The sequence below is a fragment of the Coregonus lavaretus genome, assembly GCF_964263955.1.
Source record: "Coregonus lavaretus genome assembly, chromosome: 39".
Lineage (NCBI taxonomy): Eukaryota > Metazoa > Chordata > Actinopteri > Salmoniformes > Salmonidae > Coregonus > Coregonus lavaretus.
The window spans coordinates 14,430,023-14,457,228 of NC_140026.1; the positions used below are offsets into that span (position 1 = coordinate 14,430,023).

General features: G+C 42.7%; 1 protein-coding gene across 1 annotated transcript; it reads right to left on the reverse strand.

Moving 5' to 3' along the window:
* Positions 1 to 1,263: 1,263 nt before the first annotated feature.
* LOC311112956 (uncharacterized protein) lies at positions 1,264 to 26,872 on the reverse strand (the record flags this gene model as incomplete). Its single annotated transcript, XM_084156089.1, has 7 exons — positions 1,264 to 1,395; positions 1,539 to 1,573; positions 2,304 to 2,432; positions 25,051 to 25,161; positions 25,343 to 25,693; positions 26,313 to 26,660; positions 26,782 to 26,872. 7 exons carry the CDS (start codon positions 26,870 to 26,872, stop codon positions 1,264 to 1,266), a joined length of 1,197 nt encoding a protein of 398 aa, XP_084012215.1.
* Between the last annotated feature and the right edge of the window lie 334 nt (positions 26,873 to 27,206).

The window sequence follows — 27,206 nt, forward strand, 5'->3', positions numbered from 1 at the left end:
GTGTGCAGGTGTCCCAAACCCCAGGTGTCCACCATACAGTATTATTGTACGTAATGCATTCAATTCAATTCAACTGTATTTTGATAACAACAGTAGATAAGTGTTTGTCTTTATTTGTACTCCTCCCACGTAGTCTAGAGCCTGGGGTAGTTTGGTTTTGGTTAGGTATTTTTTGTCTGGCGGTATGGATGGAAAGAGATGTGAGGCCTGATTGGTGAGAAGAGAGTGTGGTTTAGATGCGCAGAGAGAGAGAGAGAGAGAGAGAGAGAGAGAGATAGAGAGAGAGAGAGAGAGAGAGAGACAGAGAGAGAGAGAGAGAGAGAGAGAGAGAGAGAGAGAGAGAGAGAGAGAGAGAGAGAGAGAGAGAGAGAGAGAGAGAGAGGAGAGAGAGAGAGAGAGAGAGAGAGAGAGAGAGAGAGAGATCAGTGTGGTGAGAGCTGAGAGCTCCAGGTCAGTGTTCATGTGGTTCAGGTTGCTTGTCTTCAGCAGATAGAGAGAATGGAATATAACTAGGCCTAACAGTGACAATAGTATATACACAAACTACAAAAAAATGTATTTTTGTATTTATTGATTATTTTCCCTTAAATATACAGTACAGTACCACAAGCATTATGAGTTTGGTTAAAATAGCCCCAGTTTGTTACAGTTTGTGTCCTAAATCTTATTTTAATCTTATTTACCCTGAATTTGATATTTACGCCCAGGGCTGTGTCATCTTTAATTTGATGAGATGGTGATATACTAGTAATCAATTTTATAGATGTTCTTAAAAAAAAAGTATTCCACTGTCCCTCAGACAAATGTTATCATGAGAGGTTCAGTGTTGTTCACCTCAGCATAGGAGAATATCAATTGCATACTCCTCACGTCCTCTCTCCTCGCCTCCTTCTCAAAACCATTGGATGAGAAAGCCAGAGGTCCATCCCCTGGTTTTCAAGGAATATGCAACTGAGATTCTCCCCAGGTCTTTCTCAACACTGAGCTGCTCCTTCCTGTCACCCACACTACAGGAAGTGATGCATTGCTCACTGGTCCCTCCTACTCTACCTCGGACCCCAACCATGATGGCTGTCACAAGGGGATTTTTGACTACTTGGAATAGGGGGACAGAGCACAACAACAACAATAGCTTTCACCTGGATTCACCTGGTCAGTCTATGTCATGGAAAGAGCAGGTGTTCCTAATGTTTTGTCTACTCAGTGTATTACGCTAGTTCTTCATCAGTGCTACACTGATATCAATATTAAAACATTTAGACACTATCTTGTGGCAGCGTACACAACATGCTCCATCTCCATCATTTGACCTTTAGCGGTCTTCTCATTCCTTGTCCTCTTTTGACAGAAACTCAACGCTGCGTAGTTTAGAGAGTCTGGTTCCTGACCCGTATCCTGTAGAAAACAAATAATAAGATTACACAAAACATGCAAATACTGTATCAAGAAAACAAACACTTCTAAAAGATAGCTTAATCCAAGTACTGTTATCTTTATGTCATGGACACAAATCAAGTAAATATAACAGTTTCTATTACCTGTCTATTTTGTGGTTGCAGCTGAGCCTCGATATCTGCATAAGGAAAGAGTCATTTAGGTCAGTACACAAACAGTTATTCAAACATTCATGTTACGTTGTGGATCTTTGATGTTATGGGGCTATTTTGCTTCCACTGGTCCTGGGATCCGTGTTAAGGTCAACGACATCATGAAATTTACCAAGTACCAGGACTATTTTTTGCCAAAAACCTGGTTGCCTGCCAGGAGGCTGAAACTTAGCAACAATTTCCAGCAAGACAATAATCCCAAACACTCATCATAATCCACAAAGAAATTGTTAATTCACCACAAAAATCTACATTTTGAGTCTCCGGGCTTGAATACCATTGAAAACCTGTAGTTTGATTCGAAGAACGCAGTCCATAAGCACAGACAAAAGAAATCAAGGATCTGGAAAGATTGCTGGAGGAATGGTCTAAGATCCCTCCCAATGTGTTCTCCAATCTCATAAAACATTTTAGAGAAGGCTCAGTGTCGTTATCCTTGCATGGGGAGGGTGCTGGAGTATTGAAAACAGGGGTGTCAATCATTTTGAAACCTATCTTTTTGAGAAAAATAATATTACTTGTTACACAAAATCTCTTTCTCTGATCAATTGTGTTTGTATAAAATAATATAATTTTCACAGTATTTGAATGATTTGTTTTATACAATCTTCTTTGCTCATCGTTATCAAGGGTGACAATAATTGTGGAGGTGACTGTATACAGCTTGTGGAAAACGCTTATGGTCCTCCACTGTACCTGTGTTAAGTCTGTTTGCATCTCGTCTGATCTTGAGGACCAGGATGAGGATGATTATCAGTAGAACAGCAGCTACAACACCCAGGATCACAACCAGTAGGAACAGGTTCATGGTTCCATCAACCTTTCCTAAGAAACAGATAGTTTCGTTACAATGTCCTATTAGATCAGGGGTGTCAAACATATGGCCGGATCTGGCCCGCAAGGTGATTCAATGTGGCCTGGGGTTTGAGTTTAAAAAGAAGAAAAAAAAGAAAACAACCTCAATGGACATTTAACCTACTGGGCAAAAACTGGTTGAATCAACATTGTTTCCACGTAATTTCAACCCAAAAATGCAAAGTGATGACGTTGAATCGACGTGGAAAACTGATTGGATTTGAAAAAAGTCAAACTTAAGGGAATTTAGTCTTTTTTTCACCCAACTTTTAACCTAAATCGAATGACATGGTGAAATGTTTAGTTGATTTCACGTTGAATTCACGTTAGTTGACACCTCAACCAAATGAAAATCTAGACTGAACTGATGTCTGTGCCAGTGGGAAATGACTAAAACTAAATCGAAACTGTCTTCGAAATGATAATGGATATACATTTATACAGTCTCTTCACTCTGTTCAGCTCACTAACTATCACCGAAATGAAAGCTAGACAGTCAGGGAGCATTGAAAATAAAAAAAATATTATGGATAGAGGGCACATTTTGACAGCAAGGAAATATAATACATTTTCAGTGCTGCCCTCTGGACCTCAGTGAAAACAATATGTGGCCCCCGGGGGGAAATGAATTTGACACACTTTTAAATTAATTATAGATAGATACCCATTGAGTCTTGAAGAATATAACTTATAAATGCCTCATGAGCTTAGTTCAAGTGTTGTAGCCCATCAGAAACCCAAATTATAAGCTTGTTTTACTCCAATGTTTGTAAACATTCGAAATGTAAACAAACACTCTATATCCTCAAAAGATGGTTACAACTATAATTTGGATATTATGGATGGTCAGTCTTTGCATCCATAGCTCTGTCTATGAATTTGAGAGTGGTTACATTTCTCCAGCCCCGTCCCTCAGCTTTGTACCAAAACAGAGGCTTGTTATTGTTTCAATTTAGGACTCTAGCTTTAAATCAGTTTGTGATAATTTAATGACGGACCTAAATTTGCTGCATTTGTTAACAGTAAAAAAAAATTACATGAAAAGGAACTAACTTTCTTTAGATGACTCTGGTATTTCCTCACCTCCGTTGTACCCGGTAACAGCATGATTGGTAAATGCAATTGTCATTTCTGAGAGAGGAAAGACTACGGTCAGCAGTGGTTTGTCTGTAACAGGAAAGAGTAAGGGCTGCAACGCGGACTGGAACGACAGTTACAAGGAAAAGCGTCTAACGGCTGTGCCACAAAAACCCCGGCCTCTTAACAGTCAGACACCGGTTACACTTTCATTAACTCCTGATTAGATGAATGCATATTTTTTAATGTTACATCAAAATGCCTAACATACACTGAGTGTACAAAATATGATCAACACCTGCTCTTTCCATGACATAGACTGACAAGGTGAATCCATTTGAAAGCTATGGTCCCTTATTGATGTCACCTGTTAAACCTACTTCAATCAGTGTAGATGAAGAGGAGGAGACAAGTTAAAGAAGGAGTTTTAAGCCTTGAGATAATTGAGACATGGATTGTGTATGAATGCCATTCAGAGGGTGAATGGGCAAGACAAACAATTTGTCTTTGAACAGGGTATGATAGTAGGTGCCAGGTGCACCGGTTTGTGTCAAGAATTGCAACGCTGCTGGGTTTTTCACGCTCAACAGTTTCCCGTGTGTATCAAGAACGGTCCACCACCCAAAGGACATCCAGCCAACTTGACACAACTGTGGAAAGCATTGGAGTCAACATGGGCCAGCATCCCTGTGGAATGCTTTTGACACATTGTAGAGTCTATGCCCGGAAGAATTGAGGCTATTCTGAAGGCAAAAGGTGGCAGTGCAACTCAATATTAGGAAGGTATTCTTAATGTTTTGTACACTCAGTGTATATCAAAAGCCAGATAAATAGTTGAAAACTTACCTTGAACCTTTAGAAATGTTGCATTGACAAAGACCATGTAGCGTTGTGGAAACATTCCACAGAAATACAGGCCAGAGTCAGATGAATCCACATTTGTGATTTTGAGGAAGATGGTGGTGTTGTTGCTGTACATTTCCAAATGACTACTTTTAAAACCATCGTTGTGCCTAAATGTCGATGGATGTGAGCCGTGCATAGTCGAGATACACACAGGCTCTGATCCGTTGACTTGTTTGAACCAGGCTGCGTGTCCCACAACCGTTGAAACATTCGAGCACTGTAAGGTGATGGTATCCCCAGTACGCACCACTATAGTCCGAGACTGAGTTACCAAACCTGAAACACATAAGACCTAAGTTAATGATTGTAATAGTTTATATTACATGTACATTTCGTGACATGAGCACTAGTGCATGCTGTGCTAAACATTCTGTTAAGATACATTCTTTGGAAATGTAGGTTCTATGACGGATGCATTAAATCGTTAACATGTATAGCCTACTTACTCAATCCATAGACCAGTAGAGCTGGTATATAGGTTCTCATCATTATGTGTGTAGATCTGTTCTGCTCTGTCTGGCTGTGAATCAGAGAATATCTCTTAATTCACTCTGAGATCAGACTGAGTCAAAGGGGATTTCATTGGCAGGGGGCGTTGTAGTTGGTATCGGACCACAATGTCAACAGAAAGCAGAAGTGATACTCCTACAGGTGTTTTAATGTGGAATGTAATAACAGAAGTATATGTATGTGAAATACATCAGCTCTGTTAAAAGTACACTCAAGAAAAACGATTTTATTTATCATAGTGATTAAGGTGTAACATTAAAACAGAGTAAGTAATATGCCCCACCAACATTAGACAACTATGCAGAAAAAAATGAAATATTGCTTAAATAAGAACATCTAATCAATGATGGGAACAGTCAGATGAACTGATAATTGGCACACACATGGTGGTGTAGCAGGAAGATCGGCGTAGCCATGATCCAATAAGTTGTGAGTTCAAATCCCAGGTGAGGATATGTTGAATAATAATGAATGAATGAATGAATGAACATGCACAATGTACTGTACATGTTTCAAGCAGACCACCATAGTCCCTGTGCCCAAGAACGCCAAGGTAACCTGTCTAAATGGCTATCGACCCGTAGCACTCACATCTGTAGCCATGAAATGCTTTGAAAAACTGGTGATGGCTCACATCAACAACATCATCCTGGACCCACTCAATTTGCATACTGCCTCAACAGATCCACAGATGATGAAATCTCTGTTTCACTTTCCCACCTGGATAAAAGGAACACCTACGTGAGACTGCTGTTTATTGAATAGAGCTCAGAATTCAACACCATAGTGCCCTCCAAGCTCATCACTAAGCTAAGGCCCCGACCGCAAGGCACTACAGAGGGTAGTGCGTAGAGCCCAGTACATTACTGGGGCCGAGCTCCCTGCCATCCAGGACCTCTATACCAGGCTGTGACAGAGGAAAGACCTAAAAATGGTCAAAGACTCCAACCACCCAAGTCATAGACTGTTCTCTCTGCTACCACACGGCAAGCGATACCGATGCACCAAGTCTGGAACCAACCGGACCCTGAACAGCTTCTACCCCAAGCCATAAGACTGCTAAATAGTTCGTTAAATACAGTAGTTAATCAAATAGCTACTCGGACTATCTACATTGCACTAACTTTTTTCACTCATCACATACGCTGCTGCTACAGTTTATTATCTGTCACTTTATTCCTAGTTATATGTGTCACGGTTTCGGCCGAGGCGGCCCCTTCTCCTTGTTCGGGCAGGCTTCGGCGGTCGTCGTCTCCGGAGTACTAGCTGCCACCGTTCGATGTTTCATGTTTGATTGGTTTTGTCTGTTTGTCACACCTGTTTAGTGTTTAGTCTCATTAGGCACCCTATTTAGTTCCCTTGTGTTAGGTCAGGTGTTGTGTGTAATTGTTTTACTGTCGTGTGGTTGTTTGGTCCTCTGGATTTTGTTCTCTCTTATTTTCGTGTTGTATAGAGAGTCCTGCACGTTGTGCACACTTACTTTGTACAGTTTTGCGTGCGTTTGATTTCGCCTGTGGCCTGTTGCCGTGTTTGGCGTGTACTACGGACTTCACTAAAAAACCTTTGGATTTATATCTCTGTGTCCTGCGTGTGATTCCACATCCCACTACACTCCACTCCTGACAATATGTACGTATCTTCCTCAATTACCTCGTACCCCTGCACCTCGACTCTGTACTGGTACCCCGCGTGTCACGCCCTGGCTCGGGGGACTCTTAAATGTTGACTCTTAAAAGGGTGTGGAATTTCTGTTACATTTTCTATGTTTTCGTTCTAGATCGTTTAGATCTATGTTGGCCAGGGTGGTTCCCAATCAGAGGCAGCTGTAGCTCGTTGTCTCTGATTGGGGACCATACTTAGGCAGCCTTTTGGCATGTTAGTTTTGTGGGATCTTGTTCCGTTAAGGTTTTGTGTATAACCCAGGACTTCACGTATCGTTTGGTTTATTGTTTTGGTTCGTGTGTGTACTAATAAAGAATGTACGCTTATCACGCTGCGCCTTGGTCCGCTTCAGTTAGCGATCGTGACAGAAGATCCCACGACCAGAGGACCAAGCAGCGTGCCCAGGAGGAGAAGTTGGCGATGTCCCAGGTGGGCGAATGGTGGTCTTGGGAGGACATATTCGCGGGCAGAGGGCCATGGGCAAAAGTAAATGCCCAGGCAGGAGAGGAGAAACGGCGGCAACCGTGCCGACGACGGACACGCGAGAGGCAACCCCAATAATTTTTTTTGGGGGGGCACACGGCGAGGACGACGGGGCTGCTGGAGGAAGGTACAGGGCGAATCGGCGGACTAGGAGAGGAGGCCACCAGGTTACGGGGGCTATTGGTCACGAGGGAGAAGGAGAGTGTAGAGGCACGGCGAGAGGAACTGGTTAGGCAGCAGAGGGAGCGGAGGTTTATGAGGAAACCCAGTCCCGCTCCTCGCACCAAGCAAGTGGTGTGTGTCACCAGTCCGGTCCGGCCCGTTCCTGATTCCCGCACAAGGCCAGTGGTGTGTGTTCCCAGTCCGGCCCGACCTGTTCCTGTCCCCCGCACCAAGCCTGTGGTACGCGTAGTCAGCCCGTTCCGGCCTGTTCCTGTCCCCTGCACCAAGCCTGTGGTGCGCGTCGCTAGCCCGGTCCGGCCTGTTCCTGATCCCCGCACCAAGCCTGTGGTGCGCGTCGCCAGCCCGGTCCGGCCCGTTCCTGCTCCCCGCACCAAGCCAGTGGTGCGCGTCGCCAGCCCGGTCCGGCCTGTGCCTGCTCCCCGCACCAAGCCAGTGGTGCGCGTCGTCAGCCCGGTCCGACCCGTTCCTGCTCCCCGTACCAAGCCAGTGGTGCGCGTCGTCAGCCCGGTCCGGCCTGTTCCTGACCCCCGCACCAAACCTGTGATGCGCGTCGCCAGCCCGGTCTGGCCTGCCCTGCTCCCCGCACCAAGCCAGTGGTGCGCGTCGTCAGCCCGGTCCGGCCCGTTCCTGCTCCCCGCACCAAGCCAGTGGTACGCGTCGTCAGCCCGGTCCGGCCTGTTCCTGTCCCCTGCACCAAGCCTGTGATGCGCGTCGCCAGCCCGGTCCGGCCTGTTCCTGATCCCCGCACCAAGCCTGTGGTGCGCGTCGCCAGCCCGGTCCGGCTCGTTCCTGCTCCCCGCACCAAAACAGTGGTGCGCGTCTCCAGCCCGGTCCGGCCTGTTCCTGCTCCCCGCACCAAGCCAGTGGTGCGCGTCGTCAGCCCGGTCCGGCCCGTTCCTGCTCCCCGTACCAAGCCAGTGGTGCGCGTCGTCAGCCCGGTCCGGCCTGTTCCTGCTCCCCGCACCAAGCCAGTGGTGCGCGTCGTCAGCCCGGTCCGGCCCGTTCCTGCTCCCCGCACCAAGCCAGTGGTGCGCGTCGCCAGCCCGGTCCGGCCCGTTCCTGCTCCCCGCACCAAGCCTGTGGTCCGTGCCTGTTTACCGGTGCCTGGTCCGGCACCGGTCAGCTGCTCCACACCGGAGCTAGAGCAATCCGCTCCACCGGTGTCCAGTCCAGCTCCGGCCAGCGGGGCCAGACCAGACCAGGGGCGCTATGGGGGGGTAGACAGAGAGTGGTGGTCACGCCACTCTCTGAGCCATCTCCGAGGCGGAATGCCCACCCGGCCCCTACCCCGTTGTGTTGGTGTGGCGCGGTCGCTGTCCGCGCCTTTGGGGGGGGGGTACTGTCACGCCCTGGCTCGGGGGACTCTTAAATGTTGAGCCAGGGTGTGGAATTTCTGTTACATTTTCTATGTTTTCGTTCTAGATCATTTAGATCTATGTTGGCCAGGGTGGTTCCCAATCAGAGGCAGCTGTAGCTCGTTGTCTCTGATTGGGGACCATACTTAGGCAGCCTTTTGGCATGTTCGTTTTGTGGGATCTTGTTCCGTTAAGGTTTTGTGTATAACCCAGGACTTCACGTATCGTTTGGTTTATTGTTTTGGTTTGTGTGTGTACTAATAAAGAATGTACGTTTATCACGCTGCGCCTTGGTCCGCTTCAGTCAGCGATCGTGACACCGCGTATATAGCCAAGTTATCGTTACTCGTTATGTATCTATTATTACTTTTATTATTACGTGTTTTACTTTTCTATTATTTCTATATTTTCTTTCTCTCTACATTGTTGGGAAGGGCCCGTAAGTAATTATTTCACTGTTAGTCCACACCTGTTGTTTACGGAGCATGTGACAAATAAAATGTGATATGAATAATTAGTTGAAACAACTACATTTGTCGTGTAAAAAAAAATACAACATATTCAATGCAAGGTTAGTGCTGCTGGTAATGCTTTATTTGGATAGTCCCTACAGCTGGTCTATAGATGTTCAACTAACTATCCACTAACCTTAACCCTAGCCAGGATGTGGCTACAGATACAAAGGTAGACAGGTTTTTTCAGAGACGGGCTTTTTAGCTAATGATCAACGCCTGCAGCTCTGTCTGGGTGTCAGAGTTACTAACCAATATCAGGTCATCTCTGGCTCCAGACTTGTAGTTCCTGTCACCTCACACTGTGGTTGATGCTCGACATCTTTCTAATGTCAGTTAGACCATGAAGAACAAACTGCAAGAAAAGGGCATACCTGAGACCTATAAAGGACTTTTTTCTCACATTTGAGTCAAACTCTGATACAGCAACATACTGCAGTTGAAGCCTATTCATGATGGACTTTGGAGAAAAAGGTAAATTAATGATGACTATTGTATTTCATTTAACTTGAAAATATGGTTAATTTATGTACAACTAATTTAGGTACAGTGTAATCAGAAATAGATAAGAATGTTGTTCACTTTCTGATTATTTATGACGTTCATGTAACTTCAGAGTTCACTGTTTGAAATACGAATGGTACAGTCTCTCTACAGGTCTCAGACCCGCCAATCAGGCATGGGGACCATCACTCCTGATGTGTACGACAGCCAACCCCCTGTCTCTTACTCTTATCTGACAGACAAGACCACCAGTATACACATTGGAAGGACAATGATGAAACTCTGTCCTGCCATCTCTCTGTTATTCTGAGCAGGTAAAGCCAGGGGTAATAAGAGTGCAAACGTACTATTAAAGGGACAATCATGCTTACGTATTTAAGATTCAAATATATTTTGAACTATGATATGTGGATTCTTTATTAATATAAATATTTATCTTTCAGCTTTGTCACTTGCTGTTATTGTCACTCAGTCTGATGTTTGGAACGCCGTCACTCTTGGAGACACAGTTGATTTGGAATGCTTCATCACTGTGTCTGTCGATGATAGGACAAGCCCCAGATGTTATCTCTGTATGCTCACTGCAATTTTCTTTGGAGAGTTTGACAAAAAAGCTTATCTTTGCTACAAGGAAGAGTGGCACCAGTTGTGTGCTAACCATCTCCGATTCCAACATGGGGATGTATTACTGTGCTGCAATTGATTATGAACGCATGATCTTCAGGAGTGGTGTTTTTCTGATGCATCAGGGTACGCATAAAGGTTTTTTATCTTCTCTTTTAGCACAGATATGTTGTATTTGGAAATTGTGCAAGTCATTGATAGTAACGTGATTTTATAGTCCTGGAGAAGGTGCAGATTCCAGAACCCAGCATGTTGTAGAGCAGCCTGTGTCTGAGTCAGTCCAGCCAGGACACTCTGTGACTCTGAACTGTACAATACACACTGAGACCTGTGCAGGAGAACACAGTGTCTATTGGTTCAGACATGGCTCAGGAGAATCCCATCCAGGAATCATTTACTCCCATGGAGACAGGAGTGATCAGTGTGAGAAGAGCCCTGAGGATGGGTCTCCTACACAGAGCTGTGTCTACAACCTCCACAAGAGGAACCTCAGCCTCTCTGATGCTGGGACTTACTACTGTGCTGTGGCCTCATGTGGGGAGATACTGTTTGGGAACGGGACCAAACTGGATGTTGAAGGTAGCTTACATTTCCTAACCCAAATACTATTATTAGAAAGACATGAACATTACAGTTAATGATTGATTACACATTATCGACTGCTGCCCATAGCACCATAGTGGTGTGATACAGTATATTTAATTTCTTTCAGATGGTGATGTTGATCCATAGATGACAATCCTGGACCTTCTCTCCATCATAAGAACTGGAGTTCTCCTCTGCTGTCTGACCATCTTCATCATCATCTACCTCACCAGGAAATAGACAAAGTTAGGGCCAATATCAATAGCCTATATGTAGTATGTTACTTGCTTTCACCAAATCCCTGTGTATGCACTTATTGTATAAGCATGAATAAATAGCACTGTGAACATTGATACTGACTTAAGTTGTTCTGTATGAGTGAATGGGTCAGAGGTTTTCATGAAGGAAAATAGTTGACCAAACTATTTAGATGACACCGAATCTGAATCTGCACTTTGTACCCTTGTTGAATACTTTAGGTTATGGGAAAAGCTTTTAGCTTGTTTGTATTCTTCACATAATTTCCACATCTAACTGAGCGACAGGGGTCTGGTGTTCATCATCCAGATGAACAAATGAAGAGAGGTATGAAAAGAGCTTGTGTGGTTTTGATGCACTGAGAAGTGTGGTGAGAGCTGAAGGCCAGTCTTCCTGTAGTGCAGGTTGTTAGTCTTCAGCAGAGAGAGAGTGACGCATGACAGGTCTACTGTCTCCATGTCACATTATTGTCAACCGCCCCTCAAATCACCCACGCACTTCTACTTACACTTATGTCACGTGGTGGAAAAGTGACCAGGTTCTTTTGAGCAGGCACATTCTTAGAAAATGAGGTGCTACTTGGAACCTAAAAGGGTTATTCAGCTGTCCCATATGAGCACCCTTTGCAGCACTATTTTTTGTCCAGGTAGAACATTTTCAACAAATAAAATATGTTTGTTGGGCGGGCAGAGAGAGAGAGAGAGAGAGAGAGAGAGAGACCAGTGATGTTCACCTCAGCAGGTCTCACTCATCACTGAGCTGCTCCTCCCTGTCACTCACACCACAGGAAGTGATGCGTTCCTCACTGGCCCCTCCTCTACCTCAGACCCCAATCATATTCTCCTTATAAGGCAACTAGCTGCTTCTCAGAATAGGGGGCTGTGATCAGTGCAACAAGACAGGAAATACTAAGGGGCGAAAAACATAATGACAAACAACATTGTGGCAGTTTGGAATTAACTCTCTATTTTTATTAAGTAATCAATGTAATAAAATTTTCCAAAGCTGGGTACTTTGTCCTTTACGGCCAACTTATTAAAGAATAACCAAATCACTAATACACACAACAGAGATCTAAGCTAAGAGAGGTCAAAAAAGGCAACTACTCCTCTGTGGCCATTAAACAGTTGTGGCTTGAGTCTAACTCCCCCTCTCTAACCACTGAGCTGTGTGGCCTAACAGAGTGGAAGAGGGCTACAGTGGACCTGAAGTACAACGCACAGAAACTACAGATATATTTACTGATTTACATTTCAATGCATTTGTTTTAACTACACATACAATATAGAAGGACTTAAACTTGTATTCAAAGATATGGCAAGACACTTTCCCTCCTCTCCATCCTCCTCCACTTTGTCATCTTGTAGCAGCATATACTACATGGGGGTCCAGCTCCTCTCTTCTTCTCTCCCTCTTCTTTATCTTGGAGGTGAAATTCATGGCGGCAAAATGCAGTGCATCAGGATCTTGGTTCTGTAGATTTGGAAACACCATAACACACAATTATGATTTAGACTGTTTCTGAATTGCACATATTGTAGTGCGCAATATACAACTTTTACTGACTCTTTCAATTCTCAGTATACAATATTTCAGGGATAGGCAACCCTGTTTCTGGATTGCCGCAGGTATTGCAGGATTTTGTTCCAACTAGGCACCACACCTGCCCAACTGAGTTAATTGATCAGTTCAGCGATTGCCTAAATTGAACACAACTGGTCTTCCAGGTCGGTTAAATCAAAAACATGAAGGGCCTGCGGCACTCCAGGACCAGGGTTGCCTACCCCTGCAGTATGTCATGAGAAACATTTTCACTATGTAAGTGTAGTTAATAGCTGGCCCCATGTGAAATGGGCTCCATACCTGTGTTTAGTCTGTTTGCATCTCGTCTGACCTTGAGGACCAGGATGAGGATGATTATCAATAGAACAGCAGTTACAACACCAAGGATCACAACCTCTAGGAAGAGGTTCATTGTTCTATCTTCCTCTCCTACAAAACAGATTTCAATTAGAATCAGACCTATAAAAAATGAAAATGGCCACATATATGAATTCCATTCTGTGTTTAGATCTACACTGCCAGAACATGAAGGAAGGACTGAATCTTCAAATAAGAGAGATGAAAGTCATTTGTGATTATGGTTGGGACATAGAATGACAACCATTGATGTATACAATGACCACAGATAAAAATAATCGTATCACCAATTACTGATGTTAACTCTATCATTTAGTTTGATAGAGAATGATAAGATATTTTAGGTATAGAGGTTCCCAGAATTTTTTTTACTCAAAATTGATTAAATATATTTTAACAGACCACTTGGTCTGAAAAGTGTCTGGACGACAGTAAATATTCTAAATCCAAATCTGTTCTCACTGTGAGATTCTCCTCACGTTTGGGTGTATTTATTTGAGTGGGCGGAAGGACCTCCTGGAGTGGCTAACTATTGGCTGGAATTGGTGGTGGTTTGCCAATAGGGGGCACTCTTTTGACTGCGTCAATAGATCACTGAATTTAGGAACTTTTGCGATTGGCAGGAGCAGAGGCTTGTAGTTCACCCATAGTATACCTGTAACGTATACGCCAGGAGTCAGAAAGCAGGTGCAGAAGGTGAGTTTAATAATTAACAGATACAAAAGACCAGACATGGGAAGCGTACTGAACGTGAGAGAAAACCAATAACAGCTAAGGACTGATGACAACTGAGGGCTAAATAAAGGGGGAATAATCAGGGTATTGATAAAGTCCAGGTGTGCCTAATGATGGGACGCAGGTTTGCTTAATAAAGGTTGCCAGGTGTGCATAAGATGGGTTGCCAGGACCAGTGGTTAATAAACCGGCGACGTCGAGTGCCGGAGCGGTGGAGCGGGAGTAGACGTGACAATACCTTAAAGGCAGTGACGAACCATGGCTATTTGACCTTAAGAGGGGGGAAAACATTGCACCAAACTCAAAAATCAAGAAAAACTGACACAGCACCCACACTAACATTGCCAGCAACAACAACCACATTGCTTACACAACCTAAATGCTTTTTTAGGGCAGAAATGCCTTCTGGAACATGTGAACTTTCATGTGCCTTAATAATAATAAACTTGTATGCACTCTGTAAATATGAATAAAATGGTTAATTTACGAGCCTAGTTTGTTTAGCCACGGAAAAAGAGAGGAATCTTCCCGCTTGCCATGATTCACTGAGATAATGGATGGGCTGGACCTGCCGAGAGATGAGTTCGGATTGGTCTGCCATGTAGCACGCTTCTGTCTACAACATGAGCTGCTCAGTATGTGTAGGCAATCCTTTCTAACACGTTTTTATTTTTGATACAATATCACGAAGAACTGTGATAATGTTGCTAATGCTCTCCACTCTCCACTCCCCACCTTCTGGAGGAACGAAGCAGAGTATGATAGCAAGAGATGGAGATTTTTAAACGGATGGGTTTATTGGTGTTAAAATACAGCAGTTATGCTATTTTGGACCACCAGCATGCTGATGTCATGCAGCCTGTCGTTTTTGTGTTTATACTTTTTCATAACGACAACGACTAGTTCGATGTCGGACGACAATAGAATGTTCATGATGTCAATGCGACAACTGTATACCGACATGTCGATAGACGTTGTACAAACCAGCCTTTAATCTTTGGTTGTTTAGTACACAACCGTACTCACTCTGTTTAGCCTCACATGTGAATCCTTAAATAGATGGGTGGGGCAAAGGCTTAAGAGGGTGTGAACAATGCTGAATGGGTGTAGACAAAGAAGAGCTCACCAGTAGGTGTACTAAAACATTCAAGAGCAATTTTCTCAAAAGTGAGGTTACAAGTTTATCAACTTTCAAAGCAGAATTACTTTCCCATTGTTCCTCAACTGTAGTGTATGATATACCATTTTCTAGCTCTGAGTATCTACTTTTATCCAATGTAAAAAACACAATTTCAAATTTTGCTACATAAGACCTAATCGAGCCTGTCGGTCACAAATGGTCCCACCCATTACAAGTCAAAATGTGATTGGTTGATTCCACTGTCACTCCAACATTCTGCTCTAATACTGTTGAATGGCAGATGCCTTCTATCGAGGTTCTGAGGGCCTAGTCAATGGTGAGCTATCTAGCCACATTTATCTGCTCAGAGACCACGAAAGACAAATCCTGATTGGATCTTTTTTCTCCTCAGTTTGAACCCTTTCCTTTCAAACACAAACTGAAGAGATCAGAAAATCATTGAAATATTATAGAAAATATTACATAGAAATTAAAACAATATTTATAAATCCTTGGGCCTTCTCTAAAGGCATAGAAGGCCTTGACTGTTCCCTACTGCCTAAAGGGGAGTGGGTTGTTAAAACAACAATATCTATCCTCTGAAAATGAAGGCCAGGCTTTTGCTTAACTTTACGCTTCATCCAAAAAGTGAAATTCTGACCTTCGCTGCATTACATTTGAAAGCATAGATCATAGAAGATAAACACAATAGTGTCAGCCCAACAGGACGCTCAGCTCTGTTCATCCAGTCTCTTGTAATCTGGGTTAGGTCAAACCACAACAGGGGCACTTAGCCTACCTTCAGCATATCCTCGCTGTTCACAGCAGAAACCCTGAACACTGCTGAAATGCTAAATGAGATACTGCAGAATGTATCTCAGAAACTAAATAACCTAATTTAAGAAGTGTTGTTCCACAGAGGTAGACTGTTCCACTCAAGACACAGGTTTTGAAGAATTTTTTTCTTTTTTACTCAGCCACTTTTAGCCATAGCCTTCATCAGGGTGCAATGATACAATTCATTTTTTTATTAAAACTCACAGACACTTTGAGGCATTCCAAAATTGCATTTTAATGTATATATTACAGTTAATATATTTGTGTAAGATGTTGTCTTTTCTTTTGCTGTAGTTCATGCAGGAGCTGGGACTGAGCCCTCAGCCATACAACAGGAGATTGGTCTCATGTCATGGTCACATTTCTCCTGGTACAAGCAACCCTTGGGAGAAAAACCTCAGCTCATCTCAACCATCTGTATGTATGATAAGGGTCCTACATTTTAACAGGAGTTCAAGGGTAACCCTCTATTTTCAGTGCAAAGCAGCCAAGGAATAAATCACCTCAGTATGAAAAGCTCAGATTCAGCCATGTACTACTGTGGGAGTGCACACTCAAATGTGTTGGAATTTGGACAATCCTCAATGTAAAAGGTACAGTACTGAGATTTTTAAAAAATATTCCTTAAATATTTTCAGAGCCAGTCTGAATTTGTAGATAAAGAGTAGTGATGAGTTAGCCTAAGAAAAAACATTTTAGGATTTTTGGATATCAGGTATTCTGACATTCTAATGATTCTCTCATTGACTAAAAACACTTGCTACAGGGAAGTTGTAGATAGTTAACACAGATTTAATGACATATTTAAACCCTCTTTTTAAACCCTCTCCTACCCACTGTATTACCTGATCAAATAAAGGCAAAATAAAATACATGCTATTACACTGTAATAACTCCTACTGTATAATAGAAAACATGTCATTCTTTCAGGTGGTGATGTTCAAGTAGCGACTGAAGCGGATATGAGGATCCTTGTCCTCTTCTCCATCATAAGAACTGGTTTCTCCTCTGCTGTCTGACCATCTTCTTCATCATCTACCTCATCAGGAAATAGATACATTCAACGATTCAGTTTCTCAATCCTTCAGCTGTTACAAACACAAATGTGGTTTACTGTCTTTTCAAATGTTTCAGTGCTCGTCGGTTTTGGTAACATAATGTCAAGAAAAATGCCCATATGTCAGCCATTTGACATGTTGAAGATGCAGATATTGATGTTCAGACTTTTAATAAATAAATACATCTTTATTGAAATAAAATGCACATTTTTATTCAATACTGACAAAATTACACATTAGATACTGATATGAGGTTTTTATAGTGTTATGGGAAACAAGGTTAGAGTTAGTGGATATGTGACTTGGTGCCACAGAGTCTGCATTCCTTATGTCAAAGGAGATTACTGATGTTGATCTTAGAATGAGTGATGGACAGGATATACTGACTTGGGGTAAAGGGTAATAACATCAAGTAAGGTAGTCCCCACTGATGGGTACCAGATGTGTTGAAGAGACGTGTAACAGAGTGTATATAAGCTGATATATGTTCTGTGTTCAGTGAGTTCGGAATAGCCACAGGCAGGGCTATGTATTTTGTTATAATGAACCATGGTACCATATTCAATATTAAATGAACTCCCCATCCAAAGTGTCTAAGTATATCCTTACATCCTTAATTACTTGATACCCGAGAAAATCATCATAACAGATACAGTATGATATGTTAATATATTCAAACAATAACATTTCAAAGCTGTTACTTTATGGGAGAATACACAATGTGTGTCTCAGAAACGTCTCCATCCTGCCCTCTCCCTCTTCCACGCTCAGATCTGTTTATGGAGAAGCTCAGTGCAGCGTAATTCTCTGTGTCCACGTTCAGATTCTAAAATAAAGAGAGAGAGATACATACTTCATCCACAATTACTAAATTATGAGAGCAGTTTGATGTCAGGCAAAAATTCAAAATGACTCACTTGGACTGTGGGTGAAGTGTCCTTGGTCATCCCTAATTGAAAACAAACCATTCATACACAATATAAGATTAATGTATGCCATTAATATATGGCATTAATATATTATTTATTTTGTATAAGGATTGACAGAGCACATAGCTGGAGAGGGAAATATCTGCTCACAGTGTGAACCATTCAGAGGTAAAGAGCCCACGTTTGGCTAAGATGTAGACATTTGCATAGGAGTTAAAGTAAGGAAGTTGAGCCAAGGCAGAGTACAATTTCAATCATCATACAGTCAGGGATGGGATCAATCCATTTCAATTCAAGTCCATTCAGGAAGTACACTGAAATTCTAATTCCAATTCTCTTCAATGCTTTTCATGAGGAAAATTTGGAATTGGCATTCTCTAAACCAGCTTCACCTTGAATGCTTTCCCAACAGCCTTGAAGGAGTTCCCAAATATGCTGAGCACTTGTTGGCTGCTTTTCCTTCACTCTGCCCTCCGACTCATCCCAAACCATCTCAATTGGGTTGATGTCAGGGGATTGTGGAGGCCAGGTCATCTGATGCAGCACTCCATCACTCTCCTTCTTGGTAAAATAGCCCTTATACAGCCTGGAGGTGTGTTGGGACATTGTCCTGTTGAAAAACAAATGATAGTCCCACTAAGCCCAAACCAGATGGGATGGCGTTTCGCTGCAGAATGGTGTGGTAGCCATACTGGTTAAGTGTGCCTTGAATTCTAAATAAATCACAGACAGTGTCACCAGCAAAGCACCCCCACACCATAACACCCCCTCCTCCATGCTTTACGGTGGGAACTACACATGCAGAGATAATCTGTTCACCCACACCGAGACACGGCGGTTTGAACCAAAAATCTCCAATTTGTACTTCAGACCAAAGGGCACATTTCAACCGGTCTAATGTCCATTCCTTGTGTTTCTTGACCCAAGCAGGTCTCTTCTTCTTATTGGTGTCCTTTAGTAGTGGTTTCTTTGGAGCAATTCGACCATGAAGGCCTGATTCACACAGTCCCCTCTGAACAGTTGATGTTGAGATGTGTCTGTTACTTGAACTCTGTGAAGCATTTATTTGGGCTGCAATTTCTGAGGCTAGTAACTCTAATGAACTTATCCTCTGCAGCAGAGGTAACTCTGGGTCTTCCATTCCTGTGGCGGTCCACATGAGAGCCGGTTTCATCATAGAGCTTGATGGTTTTTGCGACTGCACTTGAAGAAACTTTCAAAGTTCTTGAAATGTTCCGTATTGACTGACCTTCATGTCTTAAAGTATTGATGGACTGTCGTTTCTCTTTGCTTATTTGAGCTGTTCTTACCATAATAGGGCTATCTTCTCTATACCCCCCCCTAACTTGTCACAACACAACTGATTAGCTCAAACGCATTAAGAAGGAAATCAATTTCACAAATTCACTTTTAAGGCACACCTGTTAATTGAAATGAATTCCAGGTGACTTCTTCACGAAGCAGGTTGAGAGAATGCCAAGTGTGTGCAAAGCTGTATTTGAAGAACCTCAAATATAAAATATATTTTGATTTGTTTAACACGTTTGGTTACTACATGATTCCATATGTGGTCCTCTGTAGCTCAGCTGGTAGAGCATGGCGCTTGTAACGCCAAGGTAGTGGGTTCGATCCCCGGGACTACCCATACACACAAAAAAAATGTATGCACGCATGACTGTAAGTCGCTTTGGATAAAAACGTCTGCAAAATGGCATATTATTATTATATATGTGTTATTCCATAGTTTTGATGGCTTCACTATTATTCTACAATGTAGAAAATAGTAAAAAATTAAGAAAAACCCCTAAATGAGTAGGTGTGTCCAAACTTTTGACTTGTAGTGTATATATATATATATATATATATATATATATATATATATATATATATATATATATACAGTGCATTCGGAAAGTATCCATATTCTAAAATGGATTAAATAAAACATTTCCCTCATCAATCTACACACAATACCCCATAATGACAAAGCAGAAACTGAAGTACCTTATTTACGTAAGAATTCAGATCCTTTGCTTTAAGACTCGAAATTGAGAACAAGGATATCCAGTTTCCATTTATCATACTTGAGATGTATCTACAACTTGATTGGAGTCCACTTGTGGTGAATTCAATTTATTGGAGATGATTAGGAAAGGCACACACCTGTCTATATAAGGTCTCACAGTTGACAGTGCATGACAGATTAAAAACCAAGCCATGAGGTCGAAGGAATTGTCCTTAGAGCTCTGAGACAGGATTGTGTCGAGGCATAGATCTGGGGAAGGGTACCAAAAAATGTCTGAAGGTCCCCAAGAACATAGTGGTTCAATGTTAACTAGCTAACATTAGGCTATAACTAGCAATGCAAATGCCTTTCTGAAATACAAATAATATTCCTACACAGATCATACACATAACGTTAGCTAACGATCCAGCAAGCCAACGTTCACTAGCTAGCTAACAGTATGCTTTAACTTGCAATGAAAACAACTTTCTGACAAAATTATAAATTTATAATATCTGAAAATGTAGCTAGACTCTTACCTGTATACATAGATGAATGCTTCACGGCAGACTGGAAGCCCTTTAATTCCGTTTTGTTTGTACAGCTTGCTTGGCCCGCGTTGTGTCAAGTCACTCCGGTTCACACTGACCTTGTGGAGAAAGTAGTCCATCACAACTTTTTCCAACTGGTCTCGTCGGATGTGGCAGGGCTTGAAAACTATTACAGACTACAAAGGGAAGCACAGCCGCGAGCTGCCCAGTGACACAAGCCTACCAGACGAGCTAAACCACTTCTATGCTCGATCGAGGCAAGCAACACTGAAGCATGCATGAGAGCACCAGCTGTTCCGGATGACTATGTGATCACGCTCTCCGTAGCGGATGTGAGTAAGACTTTTAAGCAGGTCAACATTCACAAGGCCGCAGGGCCAGACGGATTACCAGGACGTGTACTCCGAGCATGTACTGACCAACTGGCAAGTGTCTTCACTGACATTTTCAACATGTCCCTGACTCAGTCTGTAATACCAACATGTTTCAAGCAGACCACTATAGTCCCCGTGCCCAAGGATACTAAGATAACCTGCCTAAATGACTACCGACCCGTAGCACTGACGTCTGTAGTGAAGTGCTTTAAAAGGCTGGTCATGGCTCACATCAACACCATTATCCCAGAAACCCTAGACCCACTCCAATTTGCATACCGCCACAATAAATCCACAGATGATGCAATCTCTATTACACGCCACACTGCCCTTTCCCACCTGGACAAGAGGAACACCTACGTGAGAATGCTATTAATTGACTACAGCTCAGCGTTCAACACCATAGTGCCCTCAAAGCTCATCACTAAGATAAGGACCCTGGGACTAAACACCTCCCTCTGCAACTGGATCCTGGACTTCCTGACAGGCCGCCCCCAGGTGGTAAGGGTAGGTAACAACACATCTGCCACACTGATCCTCAACACGGGGGTCCCTCAGGGGTGCGTGCTCAGTCCACTCCTGTACTCTCTGTTCACCCATGACTGCATGGCCAGGCACCACTCCAACACCATAATTAAGTTTGCCGACGAAACAACAGTGGCAGGCCTGATCACCGACAACGATGAGACAGCCTATAGGGAGGAGGTCAGAGACCTGGCCGTGTGGTGCCAGGATAACAACCTCTCCCTCAACGTGACCAAGACAAAGGAGATGATTGTGGACTACAGGAAAAAAAAGAGGACTGAGCACGCCCCCATTCTCATCGACGGGGCTGTGGTGGAACAGGTTGAGAGCTTCATGTTCCTTGGTGTCCACATCACCAACAAACTATCATGGTCCAAACACACCAAGACAGTCGTGAAGAGGGCACAACAAAGCCTATTCCCCCTCAGGAGACTGAAAAGATTTGGCATGTGTCCTCAGATCCTCAAGAAGTTATACAGCTGCACCATCGAGAGCATCCTGACTGGTTGCATCACCGCCTGGTATGGCAACTGCTCGGCCTCCGACCGCAAGGCACTACAGAGGGTAGTGCATACGGCCCAGTACATCACTGGGGCCAAGCTTCCTGCCATCCAGGACCTCTATAGGCGGTGTCAGAGGAAGTTCCTCAAAATTGTCAAAGACTCCAGCCACCCTAGTCATAGACTTTTCTCTCTGCTACCACATGGCAAGCGGTACCGGAGCGCCAAGTCTAGGTCCAAAAGGCTTCTCAACAGCTTCTACCCCCAAGCCATAAGACTACTGAACAGCTAATCATGGCTACCCGGACTACTTGCACTGCCCCCCCCCACCCCCACCCCATCTTTTTACACTGCTGCATAGTCACTTTAACTCTACCCACATGTACATATTACCTCAACTACCTCAACTAGCCGGTGTCCCCGCACATTGACTCTGCACCGGTACCCACCTGTATATATAGCCTCCCTACTGTTATTTTATTTTACTTCTGTTCTTTTTTTCTCAACACTTTGTTGTTGTTGTTTTATTTTACTTTTTTATAAAAAAATTAATGCATTGTTGCTTAAGGGCTGTAAGTGAGCATTTCATGGTAATGTCTACACCTGTTGCATTCGGCGCATTGATTTGATTTGATTTGCTGAAAACCCACATAGAGACACAGAGACACAGAGAGCAGGTAGGAGGGTCCAGTGTGCACAAAGCCAGCAGGCCACCTGACCAAAGCGTAGATACAGCCTGGTCTTATGCTTACAGAAGACTGCAGAGTACCTGTGAACTTGTTGTTGTGGGGGTGGGTGTGAACGGCATGTTATCAACACAACTAAAAGAGGACACCACATTACAAAGGAGAAATGACTTGAATAAATAAGTTGTCTCCAATACTTATTCAACTACTCCCTGGAACTCAATACAAAACTACACACAAACACGAGTCATTGTCTTCGTCATGTAGATCACTCTACTACCAATTTTATTTTGAGTGATTATGTGGCTCCTCCTGTTAACTAAGCTACACTTTATAATAACTTAGTTGATGTTAGTAGTAATGATCCAGTGATGACTACCTGGCCTGTTTGATTCATGTGACGCCATGATGCTGAAATGGATTTATAACATGACACAGATGTGTAATATGCATGTAATAAATTACCTTGTTAAAGATTCTTAACAAAACAATGTCTTTGTTGGGCATTTCTTGACAGCTATTATGACTACACACATGACTATCTCAGGAAAGTACGTTTTCAATGATTCAAAGTGAACAATTTTAACATTTTGACAATTCTAAAGGTTGCTGCCAACTCTACTGTTAAGGCAGTTATGGGGACTTCCATGTACACTGCTCCACCCTATTGAAAGAGAAATTAAGTGCAGTACTTCAACCTGCACACATGCATATTCACATGTTGTATTGTTTGTGAAAACGTATTAGTTACAATGCGTATATTGTCATATTTGGATTATATTTTCAACATATCAGCTCTCTTCAAAATATACTTAGCTAAGAAGTTAATTTTTAGTTCAGGCTTTTCTCATTACATTTTAGTCATTTAGCAGAAGCTCTTATCCAGAGCAACTTACAGTTAGTGAGTGCATACATTATATATTTTTATTTTTTCATACTGCCCCCCCCCCCCGTGGGAATCGAACCCACTACCCTGGCGTTGCAAACGCCATGCTCTACCAACATCCCCTGCCAGCCATTCCCTCCCCTACCCTGGACAACGCTGGGCCAATTGTGCGCCGCCCCATGGGTCTCCCGGTCGCGGCCGGCTACGACAGAGCCTGGATTCGAACCAGGATCTCTAGTGGCACAGCCTTAGACCACTGTTCCACTCGGGAGTACATTGAAATGGGATGTTTGTGGTTTTGATGCACTGAGGTATGTGAAGACAGTGTGTGGTGAGGACTGATGGTCATTGTTGGGGGTTTGAGATTAGTTAAACTGAGTGGGAAATCAATTTAGGGCCGTCAGAAAAGCACAGAGATCTGATGCAGGATACACCTTAAAAAAGAGAGCAACTGAAAATGTTAGTCAATAGAATGTCCTCTATGCATGCTATTATGCACATCATGTAATCTGGATGCAATGTACATGCACACTTCCCAGTTTAACTTGAAGAATGTGAGTGAAAATCAAACAATACATCTAAATGACAGTGAATTAATGTTTTATTTGATCTAAAATGCACAACAGTATCACAACAGTAATGTCAATAGGAGTTAGACAGAATACAAGCAATTGTAACACAATTATAATGATAAAACACAGTGTTTAACAGAAAAGGCAATGCAAGTCTTAAAAGAGGTAAAGCTATGTTTCAGTCCATGTTTTGGCACCTCACCCCAGAGTACACAGTGTCTTTCTCCATGGTGCTCCTCTGTCTCTGGGTTTTGGCTTCTTGTGGATGACATTTTGAGCAGCGTAATGGACCGACGTGAGTGTGTCATCATCTTCTTGATCCTAAAAGGAATAGCAAAACAAATTCCAAAGATATCAGGAAATGACCTGATAATTTGATAGAAGGATAAGTTTACAGTTAATCAAAGTCATGCTCAGAATAGTAAACTATAAGGTCTGCATACCTGGTTATGAGAACTGGGGACAACCGGACCACTTGGCTGAGGATGCGTTTCTTTTAGACAAACATGAAGGAATCATCATCATCAACATCAACATCATACAATGAATTAACCCAGTTCAAACATGTAATGTATACTCTACCATACTGTATACTTTTTTTGTTTCTTTTTTACCACAATCACAGTATGGTACTGAATTGTTACCCAGAAATAATTGTATATTGAGATAAAAACCGCTAATTCATCCACACTCTTCCTTAAAACACACCTCAATCACTTTTATGGTTGTTATTGCGGCAACATTTTACTGTAATGATCATCACATTGCATGCAATCATATTGGAAAAGTACGTGAATGATCACACAAAATGGCTGAAGCCATTTTAGTAGAAACAAAGGGCCTTAATGATACAGAACCTTTCCTTTAATAATGTTTACATATCTTGCACTACCCTTCTCATATGTATATACTGCATTCTATTCTATAATATTCTACTGTATCTTAGTCCATGCCGCTCTGTCATTGCTTGTCCATATATGTATATATTCTTAAATTCCATTCCTTACTAGATTTGTGTGTATAGGGTATATGCTGTGAAATTGTTAGATATTACTTGTTAGATATTACTGCACTGTCAGAGCTAGAAGCACAAGCATTTCGCTACACCCGCAATAACATCTGCTAAACACGTGTATGTGACAAATACAATTTGATTTGATTTGATTTGAATGATCACACAAAATGGCCGAAGCCATTTTAATAGAAACAAAGGGCCTTAATGATACAGAACCTTTCCTCCTTCTCATACAGATGAGGAGGACAACGATGGCCATCAAGCTCAAGATGTTGGACACGATTAAAGCCAGGAGCTTGGGGTCCACCAGATCAGCAGGGCTAGGACCTGAGGTTTAAAATAAGCTGTTGATATTAATTCTCAGTTAAACAGCTATATATGTTTCAATTGTAAGCTTAGCCTTTGACCCCTTTACAATTTAGAGTTGCATCAGCACATTTATTTTAGTTTGATTGCTCTTGAATTATGACAGATTCAAATCTATATTCAGAGTTTAAAATCAAAATACCTCCAACATCCAGCTTTGTTCCGTTCCCAAATAGTATCTCCCCACATGAGGCCACAGCACAGTAGTAAGTCCCAGCATCAGAGAGGCTGAGGTTCCTCTTGGGGAGGTTGTAGACACAGTTCTGTGTAGGAGACCCAGCCTCAGGGCTCTTCTCACACTGATCACTCCTGTCTCCATGGGTGTAAATGATTCCTGGACGGGATTCTCCTGAGCCATGTCTAAACCAATAGACACTGTGTTCTCCTGCACAGGTCTCAGTGTGTATTGTACAGTTCAGAGTCACAGAGTCTCCTGTCTGGACTGACTCAGACATAGACTGCTGAGTAAGATGCTGGTTCCTGGAATCTGCACCTTTTACACAATAAAACCAAGGTTCTAATAAATGTTTGTTATATTACAATATAACCACATGATAGTCACATGATAAGAAATATACACTGAGTGTACAAAACATGCTTTTGCCATGACATAGACTGACCAGGTGAATCCAGGTGATAGCTTTGATCCATTATTGATTTCACCTGTTAAATCCATTCAATCAGTGTAGATGAAGGGGAGGAGACAGGTTAAAGAAGGATTTTTAAGCCTTGAGACATGGATTGTGTATGTGAGCCTTTCAGAGGGTGAATGGGCAAGACAAAATATTTAAGTGCCTTTGAATGGGGTATAGTAGTAGGTGCCAGGGGCATTGGTTTGAGTGTGTCAAGAACTGCAACATTGCTGGGTTTTTCTTGGTCAACAGTTTCCCGTGTGTATCAAGAAAGGTCCACCATCCAAAGGACATCCAGCCAACTTGACACAACAGTGGGAAGCATTGGAGTCAACATGGGCCAGCATCCCTGTGGAATGCTTTCGACACCTTGTATAGTCCATGCCCCGAAGAATTGAGGCTCATCTGAGGGCAAAAGGGGGTGCGACTCAATATTAGGAAGATATTCTTAATGTTTTGTACACTCAGTATGTTACTTACCCCCATACATCAGAAACACACCCTTCCCGAAGGTCATGGCATCATAATCGATTGCAGCACAGTAATACATCCCCATATCTGATGGTCTAGCATCTGAAATAGTCAGCACAAAACTGGTTCCACTCTTAGTTGCCATAAACCGGGTGCTGTTGTTAAACTCTCCAAACAACTTTGCAGTGTTGGAGTGAGTGTAAAGAGACAGCATCGTTACTGGGGCTCGTCCTATTATCATCTTGATCCAGTTGTAGTAGTTGCCATCTTCTTCTGTTATGAGGCATTCCAAATGAACTCTGTCTCCAGGCAGGAAAGTCTTTAAGGCATCACTCTGGCTGATCTTAGCAAGAGACCCTTAAAAATAATAAAACATTCACAACTTACTTTTTCTTACCAACTTTTTACAGGGTTTGTGTCTGCAATTTCGAATCAAAATTGAACCCCAACCTTCTGCACTAACCAAGATCAGCCTTACCTGTTTTAAACATCAGTAGAAATATGAGAAATAGTTGGGTCATTGTATAATTCCTTCTCTGATGATAGCATCTCATGCGTAGACTAGTCATCCTGTGTTTCAGATGAGAGTGAGAATCAGAGGGTTACGGGTGTCTATTTATACTTGGCTTGGGTGATGGTCCACAGGGCTGATTGGCTGCTCTGTGAACTATAAAGACACGGAACAGGACAACTTTACCCTCCCCTCTGACTTTTTTCTGTCCTCATGTTACGCAACAACAGTTTCCATATTCTTCAGAAAAGCTATCGAGATATGAACACCATATGGACCAAATGAAATATCCTTGTCCTCATTTCAGTTCTTGAATGTAGCATTAACTGTCACGCCCTGACTCAGGGGACACTTATATGTTGAGTCAGGGTGTGTATATTCCTTGTTGTGTT